Here is a 14,345-nt window from a genome sequence, read left to right as displayed (position 1 = left end):
GCCTCAACAGACAGCTCAAACTTTTACCTGCAAATGAACACTCTGAAAGCAGAGGACTCAGCTGTGTATTACTGTGCAAGAAATGCACAGTGAGAGAATTCCCACTAGATCTGAGACAAAAACTCTTCATTGCTTGAACTTCAGAGATGTGACCAGAGAGGGCATCAGAGACCCACACATCAGAAACACAAGGCAGAAATAAGTATCCCCCAAGGAATTGCCTGACGCAATATTTATCAACAGTCAGCAGCTGCCATTCTTTCTGGTCCAGCTCCAGGCTGTTGTGGGTTCCTCCAGACAAAACACAAAAGAACTCAAATAGATAGATAGATAGATAGATAGATAGATAGATAGATAGATAGATAGAATAAAAATATATTATTTAGAATTACAATATTTATAACATGCTGATAATAAAATCAAGTGTACAAAAGATTGTTAATTCAAGAACAAAACCAGTATCACCACAAAGTAAAAAGTGGAAATATGTATACTCCAAAATTCCACCAATAATTAGTCCATGTCTAGGACATAATCATATATCTTGGCATAAGTCAATTCCATAAGGAACCAAATGAAGTTGGTAAGTTCTCCAGTTGAAGAAGTCCAAATGTAACAATTGTCCTGATCCCTTTTTTAACACTAATATCCTGCTCTTCCTCCAAGGAGCTCATAATGGTGTACATGGTTATTTTTATCCTCACAACAACCCTGTGAGGTAGGTTAGGCTGAGAGATACATGACTGGCCCAGAGTCACGCAATGAGTTTCATGGTTGAATGGGGATCCAAAATCAGGTCTTCCCACTCCTAGTCCACCACTCTAACCACTACACTATACAGGCTCTCAAAGACTTCTTGGCAGTGGTGGGATTCAAACCCATGCCCCTGAAGAGACTGGAGACTTAATCCAGTGCCTTTAGACTGCTCAGCCATGCCAGACACATTTCAGCCAAAATAAAGCCTTCTTCAGTGGTGTTGCTTCCAAACACAGATTATGTCGTTCATCGCATCCACCAGATAATGCTCTCAGCTACTCTACAGAGCATTTTATTTCTGATAGAAGGATCGTTGCTGACTCACTTGATCTGGTGGATGCAATGAAGCCTAAATGACAACAGCCTGAATTCTACATAACTAATTAACAACTAAGACTACTCATTAGAGAAGACTACACAGGCATCATACCATAATAAGTGTTATTCACCCAGGGGTGTATCTATGGTGGGGCAGGTAGGGCACATGCCCCGGGAGCCACTTGAAGGGGGGCACCATTTTTTAAAATTAATAAAAAAAAATGGCCACCAAAAATAAAATGGCTACTGTGCATGCTCAAATGGCCTCTGTGAGGCCCTAGGCCATGCCGGGCCTCGCAGAGGCCATTTGAGCATTCACGGCAGCCATTTTGTTTTCAGCGGCTATATATATACCACCACACATGCTCAAATGGTCCCTGCAAAGCCCTAGAGGCCAGCGAGGGGAGGGGGAACCTTTGTAGACCCACCCCACAGCCTTTAGGAAGCTCCTGAAGGGGCTACAGGTATTTTTAAAATATAATATAATATAAGTCACTGTACACATTTTCAGTCTGGCACTATGTACAGAGGGCTTTTGAATACTGAGCTGAAGCTTATGAGCTAGGATTGTATTCATTTGCTCTTACTTTGCTTCTTGTGATAAGTGAGTTAAATGTGATGTCTTAATAATATGACTATTTAATGGTGAGTTTGTCTTTGAATCAGTGTAAAATCCTTAGCATTAAGGCCCACTGGGTTTCTTGCTCTCTTTCTCTTATTTCAACTGTCTTTCTGAAATACTAGAATATATTCCAAGCAGTAACACAGTTTACTCTGCATATCCTTATTATTTTCCGAGTATCTGGGAAAAGTCAAATTCTCCATTTATTTTAAACTTATGTAATAGTGATGCTACAATGCATAGCAGAGAGAATTAGACATTAGTTTTCCAAGTACACCTCCACATAGTATTTGAGTATTTCATGAGCCCCAGCATACTGAAATTTGTAGTTTTCCAGCATTTTTTGGTCTGGCTTCGTCCACTGCTAAATAGTTTTTGAAATATTAAAAGATTAATGAGCTTGACTTGTATTTTTGAGCTATTATGGCAAAGTTATCTGATAGATGAATGTCAGATGTTTGGACAGGGGGCGCAATTTCAGTTCTTGCCGTAGGCCCTATTTTCCCTAGATATGCCTCTATATTCACCAATCTTTATTAATATGAATCTGGCATTTGTTTATTCATGCTTGCTTGGGACATGTAAGTAGAATTTACAGGGCTGGCATAGATAAAATCCTAAACTGACAAGGTGAGTAGAGTCCTATTCTACATTCCATACTAACCAGACAAGGACTTCTGTTTTATATTTTTTAAAGATCTTAGATTATTTAATTCTTTCTTCTAATTAGCTGCTCTCTGCTGTTTACTTTAGGCTTCAGCAAAATGATGTAGCATTTAGGGGAAAAGATACAAACCAGTAATCCAGCGCTGGAGGCTAAGATGGAGAAGATCTCCACAGCCACCATGGATTTCCCTTTGGTGCTCAGGTAGGTTGGAACAAAAGACAACCAAACACTACAGAACATCAGCATACTGAAGGTGATGAACTTGGCTTCATTAAAAGTGTCTGGCAATTTCCTGGCTAGGAAAGCCACCATGAAGCTGATGATGGACAGAAGTCCCATGTAGCCCAGGACAAGATAAAACATGACAAGAGAACCTTCATTACATTCTGCTATGATCTCTTCAGGCAGTGACTGCATGTCCAAGACAGGGAATGGGGGAGAGTTTCCTAGCCACACTGCACAAATACCTACTTGAAAAAGAGAACAGGAAAGGACAGTGAATTTGGTTAGTCTTTTTCCGGCCAACTTCCTCATGCTGGACCCTGGTTTGGTGGCCATGAATGCTACAACCACAGTGATGGTTTTGGCCAACACACATGAAACAGCCACTGAGAAGATGATGCCGAAAGCAGATTGTCGGGTGAAGCAGGTCAACTTATTTGGCTGACCAAGAAATAGTAAGGTAGAGAGGAAGCAGAGCATCAGGGAGAGGAGGAGCGCGTAAGTGATGTCTCTGTTGTTGGCTTTGACTATGGGGCTTTCTTTATGCTTTATAAAAGTTCCTAGCACCAAGGCTGTGATCAGGGACAAAGAAACAGCAACAGAGGCTAAACTGATCCCTAAAGGTTCTTCATAGGACAGAAAGCTTAGACTTTTGGGGATGCATTCATCATGGCTCTTGCTTGGATATTGATCTTCTGGACATTTGGAACAATCCGACACATCTAGAGGGGAAAAGAGGGAAAGATCAATTTCATTTCAAATGTAAGTGTGAATTGAGGCTGATGCTCACAGTTTCTGGTATCGGTGTTGCTGCTTATGCTGAACTCTGCATCCTGAATTCAGTGTGGAAATAATCTTGTGGAAAGACATGGTAGGATTCTTGATTTTGCTGCTTATCCTTATTCTTAGTAGCAGAACTATATAGTTGGCTTCACTATTTGTATTAGCTCCAAGTTATATTTGTTGTAACTGACATCCAGTCTCTGTGCTAATGCTAATAGTTGTGCTAATAGTTGGCTCCACTATTGTTTGTTTGTTTAAATTCCCAACCAAAGGCCAATGGGGCTGGGGATTATGGGAGTTGAAGTCCAATAACATCTGGGGACCCACACGTTGAGAAACCCTGGTCGAGACAATGCTCAGGTAGATGGACCAATGGGCTGACTCAGTATATGGCAGCTTCCTATGTTACTCTTTTCCTAAGGTTGTATAGCTGAGTGGATGCTCAAGGTTGCACAGTTTCTTGTACTCTCTGTCCACTTGCGCAAAGTACTGTACAAGGACCAAGGGCAGATTTGCATCATTCTCTGTGGCAAGATAAGAGGGACTGCGGATAAGGATAGGTGCAACACTAGGCCTGAGTGCAAGCGCCCAAATTAGAACTATCTAGCACAACAGCCTTGCTGTGCACATCACTCCTACAAGCACTTTGCAGGCGTTGGCAGCACCAATGTAGCCAAAGCTGATATGCTCACAAGACAGTCTGGGAAACCAGAAGTTCAGTCTTTGGCTGCCATGCTGGACATAGTCATGAGAATCAACCTTGTTTTAAAGGTGTTGTGAAGATTCTAGTTTCTATAGAGGAACAAATTGTGACTGAGGATGATGGAAATTGTAGTTCCACGGTTGCCTACCCCTGCTATAGACCATTGCTGACATGCAGACTTTCAAAGAGGGCAAACATGCTGTGTCAGCGCAAGGATTCTGTACTTGGTAGTTTTGCTAAGTCTGGAGCATTTGTTCCAAACTAGTGTTGCACTGGTGCAAACAACCTTGCTCTTGCACAGCAAACTGCACAACTTCTAGTTTGCCCCTGCTGGGCAACCTCTCCCTCCACCCATTAATGTTGCAGATAACTTTTAACACTTTCTGTACCCACATATGCCCGGTGCATATTTTCAGATCGCAGATACACGGATCCGTGAATAGTGGTACCACATATAGTGAGATCCGCCTTTATGCAATTCACCTGGTTGGAAATTCTTGTGTGATCCATTTTGCCAGATTTCCAAACAGATACAGATGAATATGGAAAAACAAAACAAAACAAAAAAACTTAAGCTATTGGCAGCATGAGACACTTAATAAACAGTCATCTTTCTTAACCCCATATGTTGAGATATTTGGTGCAACACATCACCTACCCTTCTGGACCGAGATTTCCCCTTCTGAGCATACAGCACAATCATAGCAGCAAAACATTTCCCCTTCTTTCCTTTTCTTCTGATAACCCGGGAGGCAAGAATCACTACACTGGGATAGGGGAGGCACCTATTAAAACATATAAAGAACGTTTAGTATCAGAGAAGTTAAACTGATTTTTATTTTTAAAAATCATCAGTTTATCTACAAAGAAAGAAAAAAATGGTGTTCATGCAGCAGTCCTGCAATAGATAACTACTGAACATGGCAGATCTTATTGGGTGAGAACAAGCTAGGGTCTAGAGGAAGGAAACCGTCTACTCAATCAGGCTACTGGGTCACTGGGCACACAAATAGCTTATACACACATGGGGCAGCCTTCAAAAGGCCTCAGTGAGCCGGGAGAGGGCCGGAAAGGCCCCAAAATGTCCCAAACCAGCCCTGTAAGGACCATGAGGAGGCCACAGGGGATGGAAAAGCTATAGAGTTCCCTCTGTTTCTTCAGCAGCAATCCCTGGAGACAGCAGATTTAACCTGGACCTGGCGGTGAGTTTAATTTTTTTCAAGATAGTGAACCCATGACCAGCTCCGAGCTGGCCCAGCGGGGACTGGCTGGAGGTCGAGCCGAACCGGGCTACGTCCAGCTCAAGGGTGAACTCTCAAACCAGTTAGATGGGGAACCAGCTGGATCTGAAGCCAGTTCACACATCCCTAGTGCAGAGCATTACATAATGTTCCCGGAACTCCTAGCCCCAGCACTGATATCCTGGGAAGCATAACCCTCCCAATGCTCATCACAGTGAAAGCGAAGCACGGTTAAGTGTGTTCATGACTGTGTTCATGATCAGAAAGCTTTGGACTCCTCAAGCAAGCATCAGCCCTCTAAACCAGTTTATTCTACTGACCACTTGGGGCTTTAGGAGAAGACGTAGTGAGTAAGATAATCCATCTTGATTTCCCTCTTTTGTCTCTACTCTGAGCCTAGTTGACTGATATTCTCAGGTTACTTCCTTCCTGCTTCTTCCTCCTCTCTTCCCAGCACCCTGAGGTAGCTAGATGCAGGACACGGGTTTTCTGTCCTAGCTTGTGATTTCCCTAAAAACTCTTTTTGACCTTAAGCATCTGTCTCCAGGTACTCTTAATGAGCCACTCTCTCATCACACATGGATCCTCTGCTGCATAAAACTCTCCCCTCTAAAATGGCAAACCCTAGTCTATTGCTCAGGAAGTTACCATGATCACAATTACATTGGCTGCATTGACTCGTAACAAGAAACCGGAGGTAAAGGAGTCTCCAGTTTCAAGTTTTGAACCAAATATTCAGTTGTCTGAATGTGGGCAACTGCAGTTAAGAAAGAAAATGGACCCACGTTTTCCCTACTTGGACAGTGATTTGTACCTTTGGTTTGTAGTGAGGTCTGCTGGCTGGACCCTCAGTTCCATGGTGCCTGTGTTATGTCCAAATGCTAGCACCACAGTCTGATTGCTTCACAACTGAAGTTGAGGGAGGAAACTCCTCCTTTGCTCCAGCTGTTATTGGTTTCTGGGGCTGTCCTTCTGTAAAGCTGGGTCTGCAGAGGGTCTTGGATGATACGGATTATCTGGACCCTTTTCAATCTGGCTTCCGCCCCGGGTATGGGACTGAGACTGCCTTGGTCGCCCTAGTGGATGACCTACGCCGGGAACTAGACAGGGGGAGTGCGTCCCTGTTGGTTCTGCTGGACCTCTCGGCGGCGTTCGATACCATCGACCATGGTATCCTTCTGGGCCGCCTCTCGAGTATGGGAATCGGAGGCACTGCGTTGCAGTGGTTTCGGTCCTTTCTTGAGGGGAGGGTTCAGAAGGTGGTGCTGGGGGACTACTGCTCGGCCCCGTGGCCGTTGGCCTGTGGGGTCCCGCAGGGATCGGTCTTGTCCCCCATGCTGTTTAACATCTACATGAAGCCGCTGGGAGAGGTCATCCGGAGATTTGGACTGAGTTGTCAGCAATATGCGGATGACACTCAGCTCTATCTCTCCTTGTCATCTGATCCTAGGGAGGCGGTGGATGTCCTGAATCGGGGGCTGGAGGCCGTGATGGGTTGGATGTGGGCTAACAAACTGAAATTGAATCCGGATAAGACGGAGGTACTGTTGGTCAGTAGGAGAGCCAATCGGGATGAGGAGATTTTACCAGTTCTGGATGGGGTTGCACTCCCCTTGAAGGAGCAAGTACGCAGCTTGGGGGTACTACTGGACCCGGCTCTGCTTTTGGAAGCTCAGGTGGAGGCGGTGGCCAGGGGTGCCTTTGCACGGCTTCGGCTGGTGCGCCAGCTGCGTCCCTTTCTCGAGAAGGCAGATCTGGCCACGGTTACCCATGCCTTAGTCACGTCACGGCTGGATTACTGTAACGCGCTCTACGTGGGGCTGCCCTTGAAGAATATCCGGAAACTGCAGCTAGTGCAAAACGCGGCAGCGAGGGTTTTATCCGGAGCTGCCCGTTGGGAACATATCACCCCCATTTTGAAAGAGCTGCACTGGCTGCCGGTTCGTTTCCGGGTCCAATTCAAGGTGCTGGTTTTGACCTTTAAAGCCCTAAACGGTTTGGGCCCGGGGTATCTGAGGGACCGCCTGCTCCCACGGGTTGCTGCCCGCTTGACAAGGACATCTGAGGGGGCCCTGCTCCAGGTGCCGACAATGAGGGAGGCCCGGCTGTCGTGCACTCGGGACAGGGCCTTCTCTGTTGCTGCCCCCAGACTCTGGAATGCTCTCCCAGTGGCCATTCGTTCCTCGGACTCCATCACGGCTTTTAGAAAGCTTTTAAAGACTTGGCTTTTTACCCAGGCTTTTACATGATCGTTTTCTACTGCAGCTTCTTTGTGTTTTTATTTGTTGTATTGTTTTTATGCCTGTTTTTATGTTTTTATATTTTTAACATGATATTTTTATTGTCTTTTTATTGTATGTTTTTAACTTTTGTAAACCGCCTTGGGGTTATCTTTTTAACGAAAGGCGGTATATAAATGCAAAAATAAATAAATAAATAAAGAAGGAAGCCCAACCAGCTAGCCCCCCTCATCTCTGTATTATTATTATTATTATTAGTCAGGAGTAGTCTTGTAGTCAGCAAGACTGTAGAGAGGGAGGTGACCTGAATGTTTCAATTCGGATGGGAGAGCAGGGGGAGGAAGGACCAGAACTGTGAGTCCAATGAGTCCTGTGGTTCAGCGTTACATGTGAACACAGCCATTGTTTTGCCTCTTCAGACAGACTGTGATGAGCATGGGGAGGCTGAGGCTGTGGGGTGCATCAGCCCCAGGGTGTGATTTCTGGACACACTCTGAAAAGCTGTACACAAGTGCAGCATTCTGTTTCCTCCATGTCTGAACAGGATTTGTCTTGTACCTGCATTCAGATGTCTGTACACTCATATACGATTCTGTATGAATAATTGTACCTGTATTCTTTTTAAAAGTAAACCTGGGCACAGGACCCTTAAGGGAATGGTACAGGTAGGAAATGTACTGCTGTACATGTGTTCAATGCAGCATGTGAATAAGTGTACCTGTGTACACTGCATGCAAATTGTACATGTGTTGAACTTTATTTACTTATCCATCATATCTAAAGGCTGTCTGATACATATATTCTTAGGCATTGTGGATGATCTAAAAATACAACCATAAAAACAGAATAAAAACAATTAAAATATTTTAGAAATATAATGGAAATAATAAGTGAATAGGACTTAAGGTAAGCAGCATCAACTTATGCAGCAATGTGAACATTGAGACTTTGGGGGCATGGGGACCCTTGTAATCGTGTTTTGCCCCAAAATATCCCGGAATCCACACCTGGTTAAAACTGCTGTGCCACACAATTTGTCCCTCATTAAGAATGAATCCTTTTCCATCTGTGGGATCCACTGTTCCAACTTTCACTTTAAGAAAGGAGTTGTTTGGGAAGATAATCATGTTCATGACATCAAATCTAGTAGTTGACAATTCCCAGTTCTCATTAAAGGACACACACTCTCCTGCTGAATTGTTAAACCAAATGCCTTGAAGAAGTGGGTGGAGCTAATAGAATGAGACCAAAACAAGATATTAGGGACTTCCTGCTCAAATGTACAAACACTGTTCACTGATTACATAGTTTTATGCAGTTTTATTATTTAATTGACTTAAATAGTTTATTAGACTCCTTTCCTAGGTTCATGGCAGCTGCTGTCATCATCAAAAACAAAGAAAGTTCAAAAGATTAATTCCAAAAATTAAACAAAAATGCAAATAGCCAGCCAGAAAATACACCTGTCTTACAGCAGTATAATATTGACAATTTATAGATAATCTCCCCCACCCTTAAGAGAAATCCAAGCATAAGACATAAATGTGAGCCTGCAAACTTCATCGATGCGTAATGTAAACAAAATCATTCAATCCCTTATTCATGGAGGAGAAAGTTGGATGCAGTTTTATGGTCTACAAAAGTGTTCATGACAATGAAACTATTGCATTGTGGAGACATTTACCTGCCAAGGCTGTAGATCCTGAATGTCAACTCTTTTACCCCCCTCTATTGCTCTGTGTTTGGATCTAGAGGAGTCCATGGCATGCAAAGCATGTGCTACAACATAGACAGCATTATAGATGCTGTAGCTGTGGCCAGTCAAGCACATTTCAAAAACAGACTCAGGAAGGCTCTCCAGCCTCTCCTCCCCAGTACAAGTTCTATCATCTTCCACGAGCATCTGGAGATTTGGAAAGGAACAATCAAAGGCTTGTTCCCAGAAGTCCTTCAGAAAATTATCTTCATGGGACCACTGAGGTTTTACATTCTGAAGATATACCTGAAACCCTACAGGTTCATTTGCATGAAGAGCAAAGTAAAAGGTACCGTTGAATATTTCAAATTTCCAGTTCCTTATGAGGCCCACTATTGCAAACTCAATCTGGGCTGTCATAATCCACACTTTTCCAACAGATCTGTTTTCCTCATACTCAGGAGCTGCTATAGCGATTAAGGTGCTCAGGCATATAAAGGTACTTGTTTCACCATAGATGACAAATGTCTTGGCTTTCTTATCCATGAATGCTTTATAAATATTTTGTCCCCTACTACCGAGTTCGGTAACGTCAAGGAAATTGCCTTGGTTTGGGATTCTTTCTGTGAAGGCTGAACAGATAGCATTTTGGGAAAGTAATGGCTCCAGGGCCCCCAAGAAGTGGTCTCCACTCTCATCATCCACAGCAAATACCCCAATCCATGTCCAATCAAAAGACTGAAGCAACCGGATAATCCCCATGTATTGATGGGCCTCATTTGGGACCATGCAGTAAAAGGATGGGACCTGTGCTGTAGCTTTTTCTTCTTGGGCAAATGAGCCATATGTCAGCTAAAAGGAAATGTACAGATAATTTAGAGATGGTTTATGAAAAGGATCTGAATAAATATGTAGCTGAGTACATAAGAACATAAGAACAGCCCTGCTGGATCAGGCCCAAGGCCCATCTAGTCCAGTATCCCGTTTCGCACAATGGCCCACAAGATGCTGCTGGAAGCCACAGGCAGGAGTTGAGGGCATGCTCTCTCCCCTGCTGTTACTTCCCCGCAACTGGTACCCAGAGGCACCCCACCCCCGAGGCTGGAAGTGGCCTATAGCCCTCCGACTAGGAGCCGTCAATAGTCCTCTCCTCCATGAAGTTATCCAAACCCCTCTTAAAGCCATCCAGATTGTTGGCTGTCACCACATCTCGTGGCAGAGAATTCCACAAGTTGATTATGTGTTGTGTGAAAAAGTACTTCCGTTTGCTGGTCCTAGATATCCTGGCAATCAATTTCATGGGTAGACCCCTGGTTCTAGTGTTATGGGAGAGGGAGAAGAATTTCTCTCTCTCTACTTTCCCCACACCATGCATGATTTTATAGACCCCTATCATTTCTCGTCTTTTTTCTAAACTAAATAACCACAGGTGTTGCAGCCTAGCCTGAAAGGTGCTCTAGGCCCTTGATCATCTTGGTTGCCCTCTTCTGCACCTTTTCCAGTTCTACAATGTCCTTTTTTAGATGTGGTGACCAGAATTGTATGCAGTACTCCAGGTGTGGCCGCACCATATTTTTCTATAAGGGCATTATAATATTAGCAGTTTTTTTTCCAGGCCCCTTCCTAATGATTCCTAACATGGAATTGGCCTTTTTTTTTTTTTTTTTACAGCTGCCACACATTGAGTCGACACTTTCAACGAGTACCTATTATTCAGGAAATATTTGGTGCACTGAAATCCCGGATTGAAGTCAAGGAGTCTACTGCTAATATTTTGACATATGATACAATTTCTGAGGAACCATTATGCTTGACACCTCTGACTCCATCCTGTATTTTCTGTTCTCCTAGCCTGACAGAAGCATTCTCCATTTAACTTACTGTAAATATAATAAAAAGGCGTTTTGTTCAGTCATTCTCTGGTCATCTCTCCAAACCATTAAATCACTCCCAGAAGAAGAGAAGAATGAACCATACTTAAGATCAGGAAGAAGCTCTGATCTCCCATGCACAGAGCTTACTTGTGGAATCTTGTAGAGACTTAGGATGTCTGCCATATGGAAGGAGATATCAGAGCCAAGTCCCCCAATAACAGCTATAAGGTTCTTCTGGCCACCGCATATATAATTGGGGACAAATCTATGAAGTTTGAAGAGCAGGTCCAGAGTGGTACGATGGACCATCCTTTCATTATAATAGCTATCATAGATATGGAACCCAAGAGAGACATTGGGCAAGATCTTCTGGTTTTTGTTGATCTCATTTATGGCAAATTCCAGTGCCAGGACATGCTGGTAGAACTTGGTCACCATACTGCAGAAGGATTAATACGTTCTTTCACAAACAAATTCTACAGGGTATAAAACTGTTGCATTACAGCAATGGACTACTCTGGATTTAAGCAGGGCAATCTAATTTTGAAACAATCTTATGTAAATATAGTGTACTATCACCACCACTGGAATGAGAACACACAAACACACACAATGAGCAATCAACTGTGGAAAGAAGCTGCAAATGTAGAGAAAGGTTTCCCTGTAGGCCTGTGGTCAGAGTCACCAGTTTGGTTTCTATGCCTTTAAAACTCTATTTCACTGAAGACTGGCACCCACAAATCTGTTTCCTGTACTTTTCTCACCTGACCAGTTGGATAATGTTTGTCTTCTGCAGACATTCGATTTCATTGATACAAATGAGCACTTAGTTGGTTTTTGTTTTCCAGAGAGAACCTTAGGGATCAATAATGGGTGAACCCATTGCCCAGGCTTGAGGACACTTAACATACACCTACGAGTTCACAAAAACCTTATAGCTATAGATATCCTTTTCTGGTTGGGTCCTCATTGTGGTAGATGGGCAGATAAGCCAAATTCCTGTGTTAATATTGATGAAGGCACTGATGAATGTGGTATATGTAACATCTTGTACCAAATACCCATCAGCCATTTATATCGGATAAATGGGATTGTCTCTTAGAAAAAGACTGAAAGGACATAAATCTGACATCTGAAATAAGATTACCAAGAAACACATTGGTGAGCATTTTAATGTGCACATTCACAGTGTCATGGACCTGAGAGTGTCTGTACTGAAAAATATTCATTCTGGGAGACACGTGGACCAGGAAATAGCGGAACAGAAATTTATTCAGACATTTATTTATTTGTTTGTTTGTTTGTTCAATGAATTTGTATACTTCCCACCACCAAAGTCTCTAAGTGGTTTACAGCATTTGATTGTCTTGGACAAGGAATAAATAAACTATGGTTTCCTGTCACACTATAAGAATTATATTTGATGTAGCTTAAACCCTGCTCCTTGAAGCATCTTAGAATGTTACTATCCTGTGATTCAACTGCCCATTTTCCTGCATTTTTCCAGTAACAACTGGAGAAAATAGGGCCATTCACATGACTGGGCGGGTGGGGGTGAAGGCTGCTCCAACTCACCTTCCCCTCAGATGACCACAGAAATTCTGCTGGGAGCGTGGACTGCACTTGCAGATGATTCACACTGTGCCACGCAGAATGGAGCTCCAGAGGCAGGGATGATGCATACAGGCCTTCAGATATCCCACAATACACCATGCCATGAGCACAGTCCATTGACAGGCTCCTCCATCAGATGGGCACTCTAGGTGCCCATCTCTGTGCCTCCTCGAGTGGCATGCAAGCATCTGGGATTAGGGAGTGCTTCCTCCCTTAACCTCAGCTAAGAGCCAGGCTTAGGAGTGGGGTTAGGCTGGGCAGGAGCACGGGGATCTGTGTGGATCTAGGCACTCCACATGAGTAGCCTAACCCAGGCAAGACTCCCCTCACCTGGGCTACGCTGATTGTGAGAACAGCCTCAGCATCTGATGAAGTGAGATGTCACTCATGAAAGCTTATGCGGTATTATGCAGTATTATAGGAAAATATCTTAGAATCCTTTCTGAGTGCCTCCTATTTCTTTACACATGCTTCATAACATTTGACTAACACGGCTAAGAAAATATAAGAACATCCTTTGTTAACAGTTGATCTTTGATATTTCCTCCTTAGGGAAGGAGAATGGGATACTCAAGTGAGTTCTTACCCAAGTGATTTCTTAGTTCTCTTGAAAAGAGAAGTGACTCAGAGGCTTGTGGTGCCTCACCCCATTCTTTTCTTCTCATCTGGGACAAATGACTACCTACAGCCATGTTCTGAGGGGCTAGATGCTGAACAACCACCTTGCAGTTCTAAGATCAGGAAGTAAGAAAGAATGCTTGGGGGTGAGGTTGTATGATTTCCTTCTAATTTCTTTTTCTTTTTTATTTGCCTGTAAGCTCTGTTCCGTTTTTGTTGTAAACTTTTGGCTTGTTTAATATACTATTGGACTGTGCTGGGTTTCCTAGTATATTCGCTCTACGTGCACACTGCTTTGGCTAACACAATATCTGAAGGCTCTTTGATTTGGGGAACATTCCCTTAGGTTACAGAGAATATTTGCTAACTGAAGAAAGAGGCACCTTTTAAAGTGGTGGAGAATTCTTGTATTAAGCAGTGGGAGAGCAGCTGTCTCTCTCGAGCCCCAGCACAGCATCCTTCCAGTGGCCTACCATGTGTTTCTTTTTAGATTGTGAGCCTGTTTGGGACAGAGAACCACCATACTAACTTACTTACTTACTTAACATAAGAACAGCCCTGCTGGATCAGGGCCAAGGCCCATCTAGTCCAGCATCCTCTTTCGCACAATGGCCCACGGGATGCCGCTGGAAGCCACGGGCAGGAGTTGAGGGCATGCCCTCTCTCCTGCTCTTACTCCCCCGCAACTGGTACCCAGAGGCATCCTGTCTTTGAGGCTGGAGGTGGACCACAGCCCTCCAACTAGTAGCCATTGATAGACCTCTCCTCCATGAAGTTATCCAAATCTTTCTTAAAGCCATCTAGGTTGTTGGCTGTCACCACATCTTGTGGCAGAGAATTCCACAAGTGGATTATGTGTTCTGTGAAACCATCACTGATGGCAGCAAAAGATTAAAAGAAACAATCAGGGGGTGTGAACACTTTAACAAACAGGAATGCTTTAACAACATGGCGGATGCACCCCGGATTTTCTTCAGCAACAATGATCAAA

The 14,345-nt window shown here is 43.6% G+C and overlaps 1 protein-coding gene across 1 annotated transcript; it reads right to left on the bottom strand.

Moving 5' to 3' along the window:
- Positions 1 to 2,405: 2,405 nt before the first annotated feature.
- LOC128329605 (vomeronasal type-2 receptor 26-like) lies at positions 2,406 to 10,037 on the bottom strand. Its single transcript, XM_053261117.1, has 4 exons — positions 9,237 to 10,037; positions 8,560 to 8,784; positions 4,730 to 4,856; positions 2,406 to 3,307 (listed from the first exon to the last, which is right to left on the bottom strand). Exons 1-4 carry the CDS (start codon positions 10,035 to 10,037, stop codon positions 2,406 to 2,408), a joined length of 2,055 nt encoding a protein of 684 aa, XP_053117092.1.
- Positions 10,038 to 14,345: the final 4,308 nt, after the last annotated feature.

This window comes from Hemicordylus capensis, chromosome 6 (genome assembly GCF_027244095.1).
Source record: "Hemicordylus capensis ecotype Gifberg chromosome 6, rHemCap1.1.pri, whole genome shotgun sequence".
Lineage (NCBI taxonomy): Eukaryota > Metazoa > Chordata > Lepidosauria > Squamata > Cordylidae > Hemicordylus > Hemicordylus capensis.
This window is presented reverse-complemented; position numbering and strand designations above follow the sequence as displayed.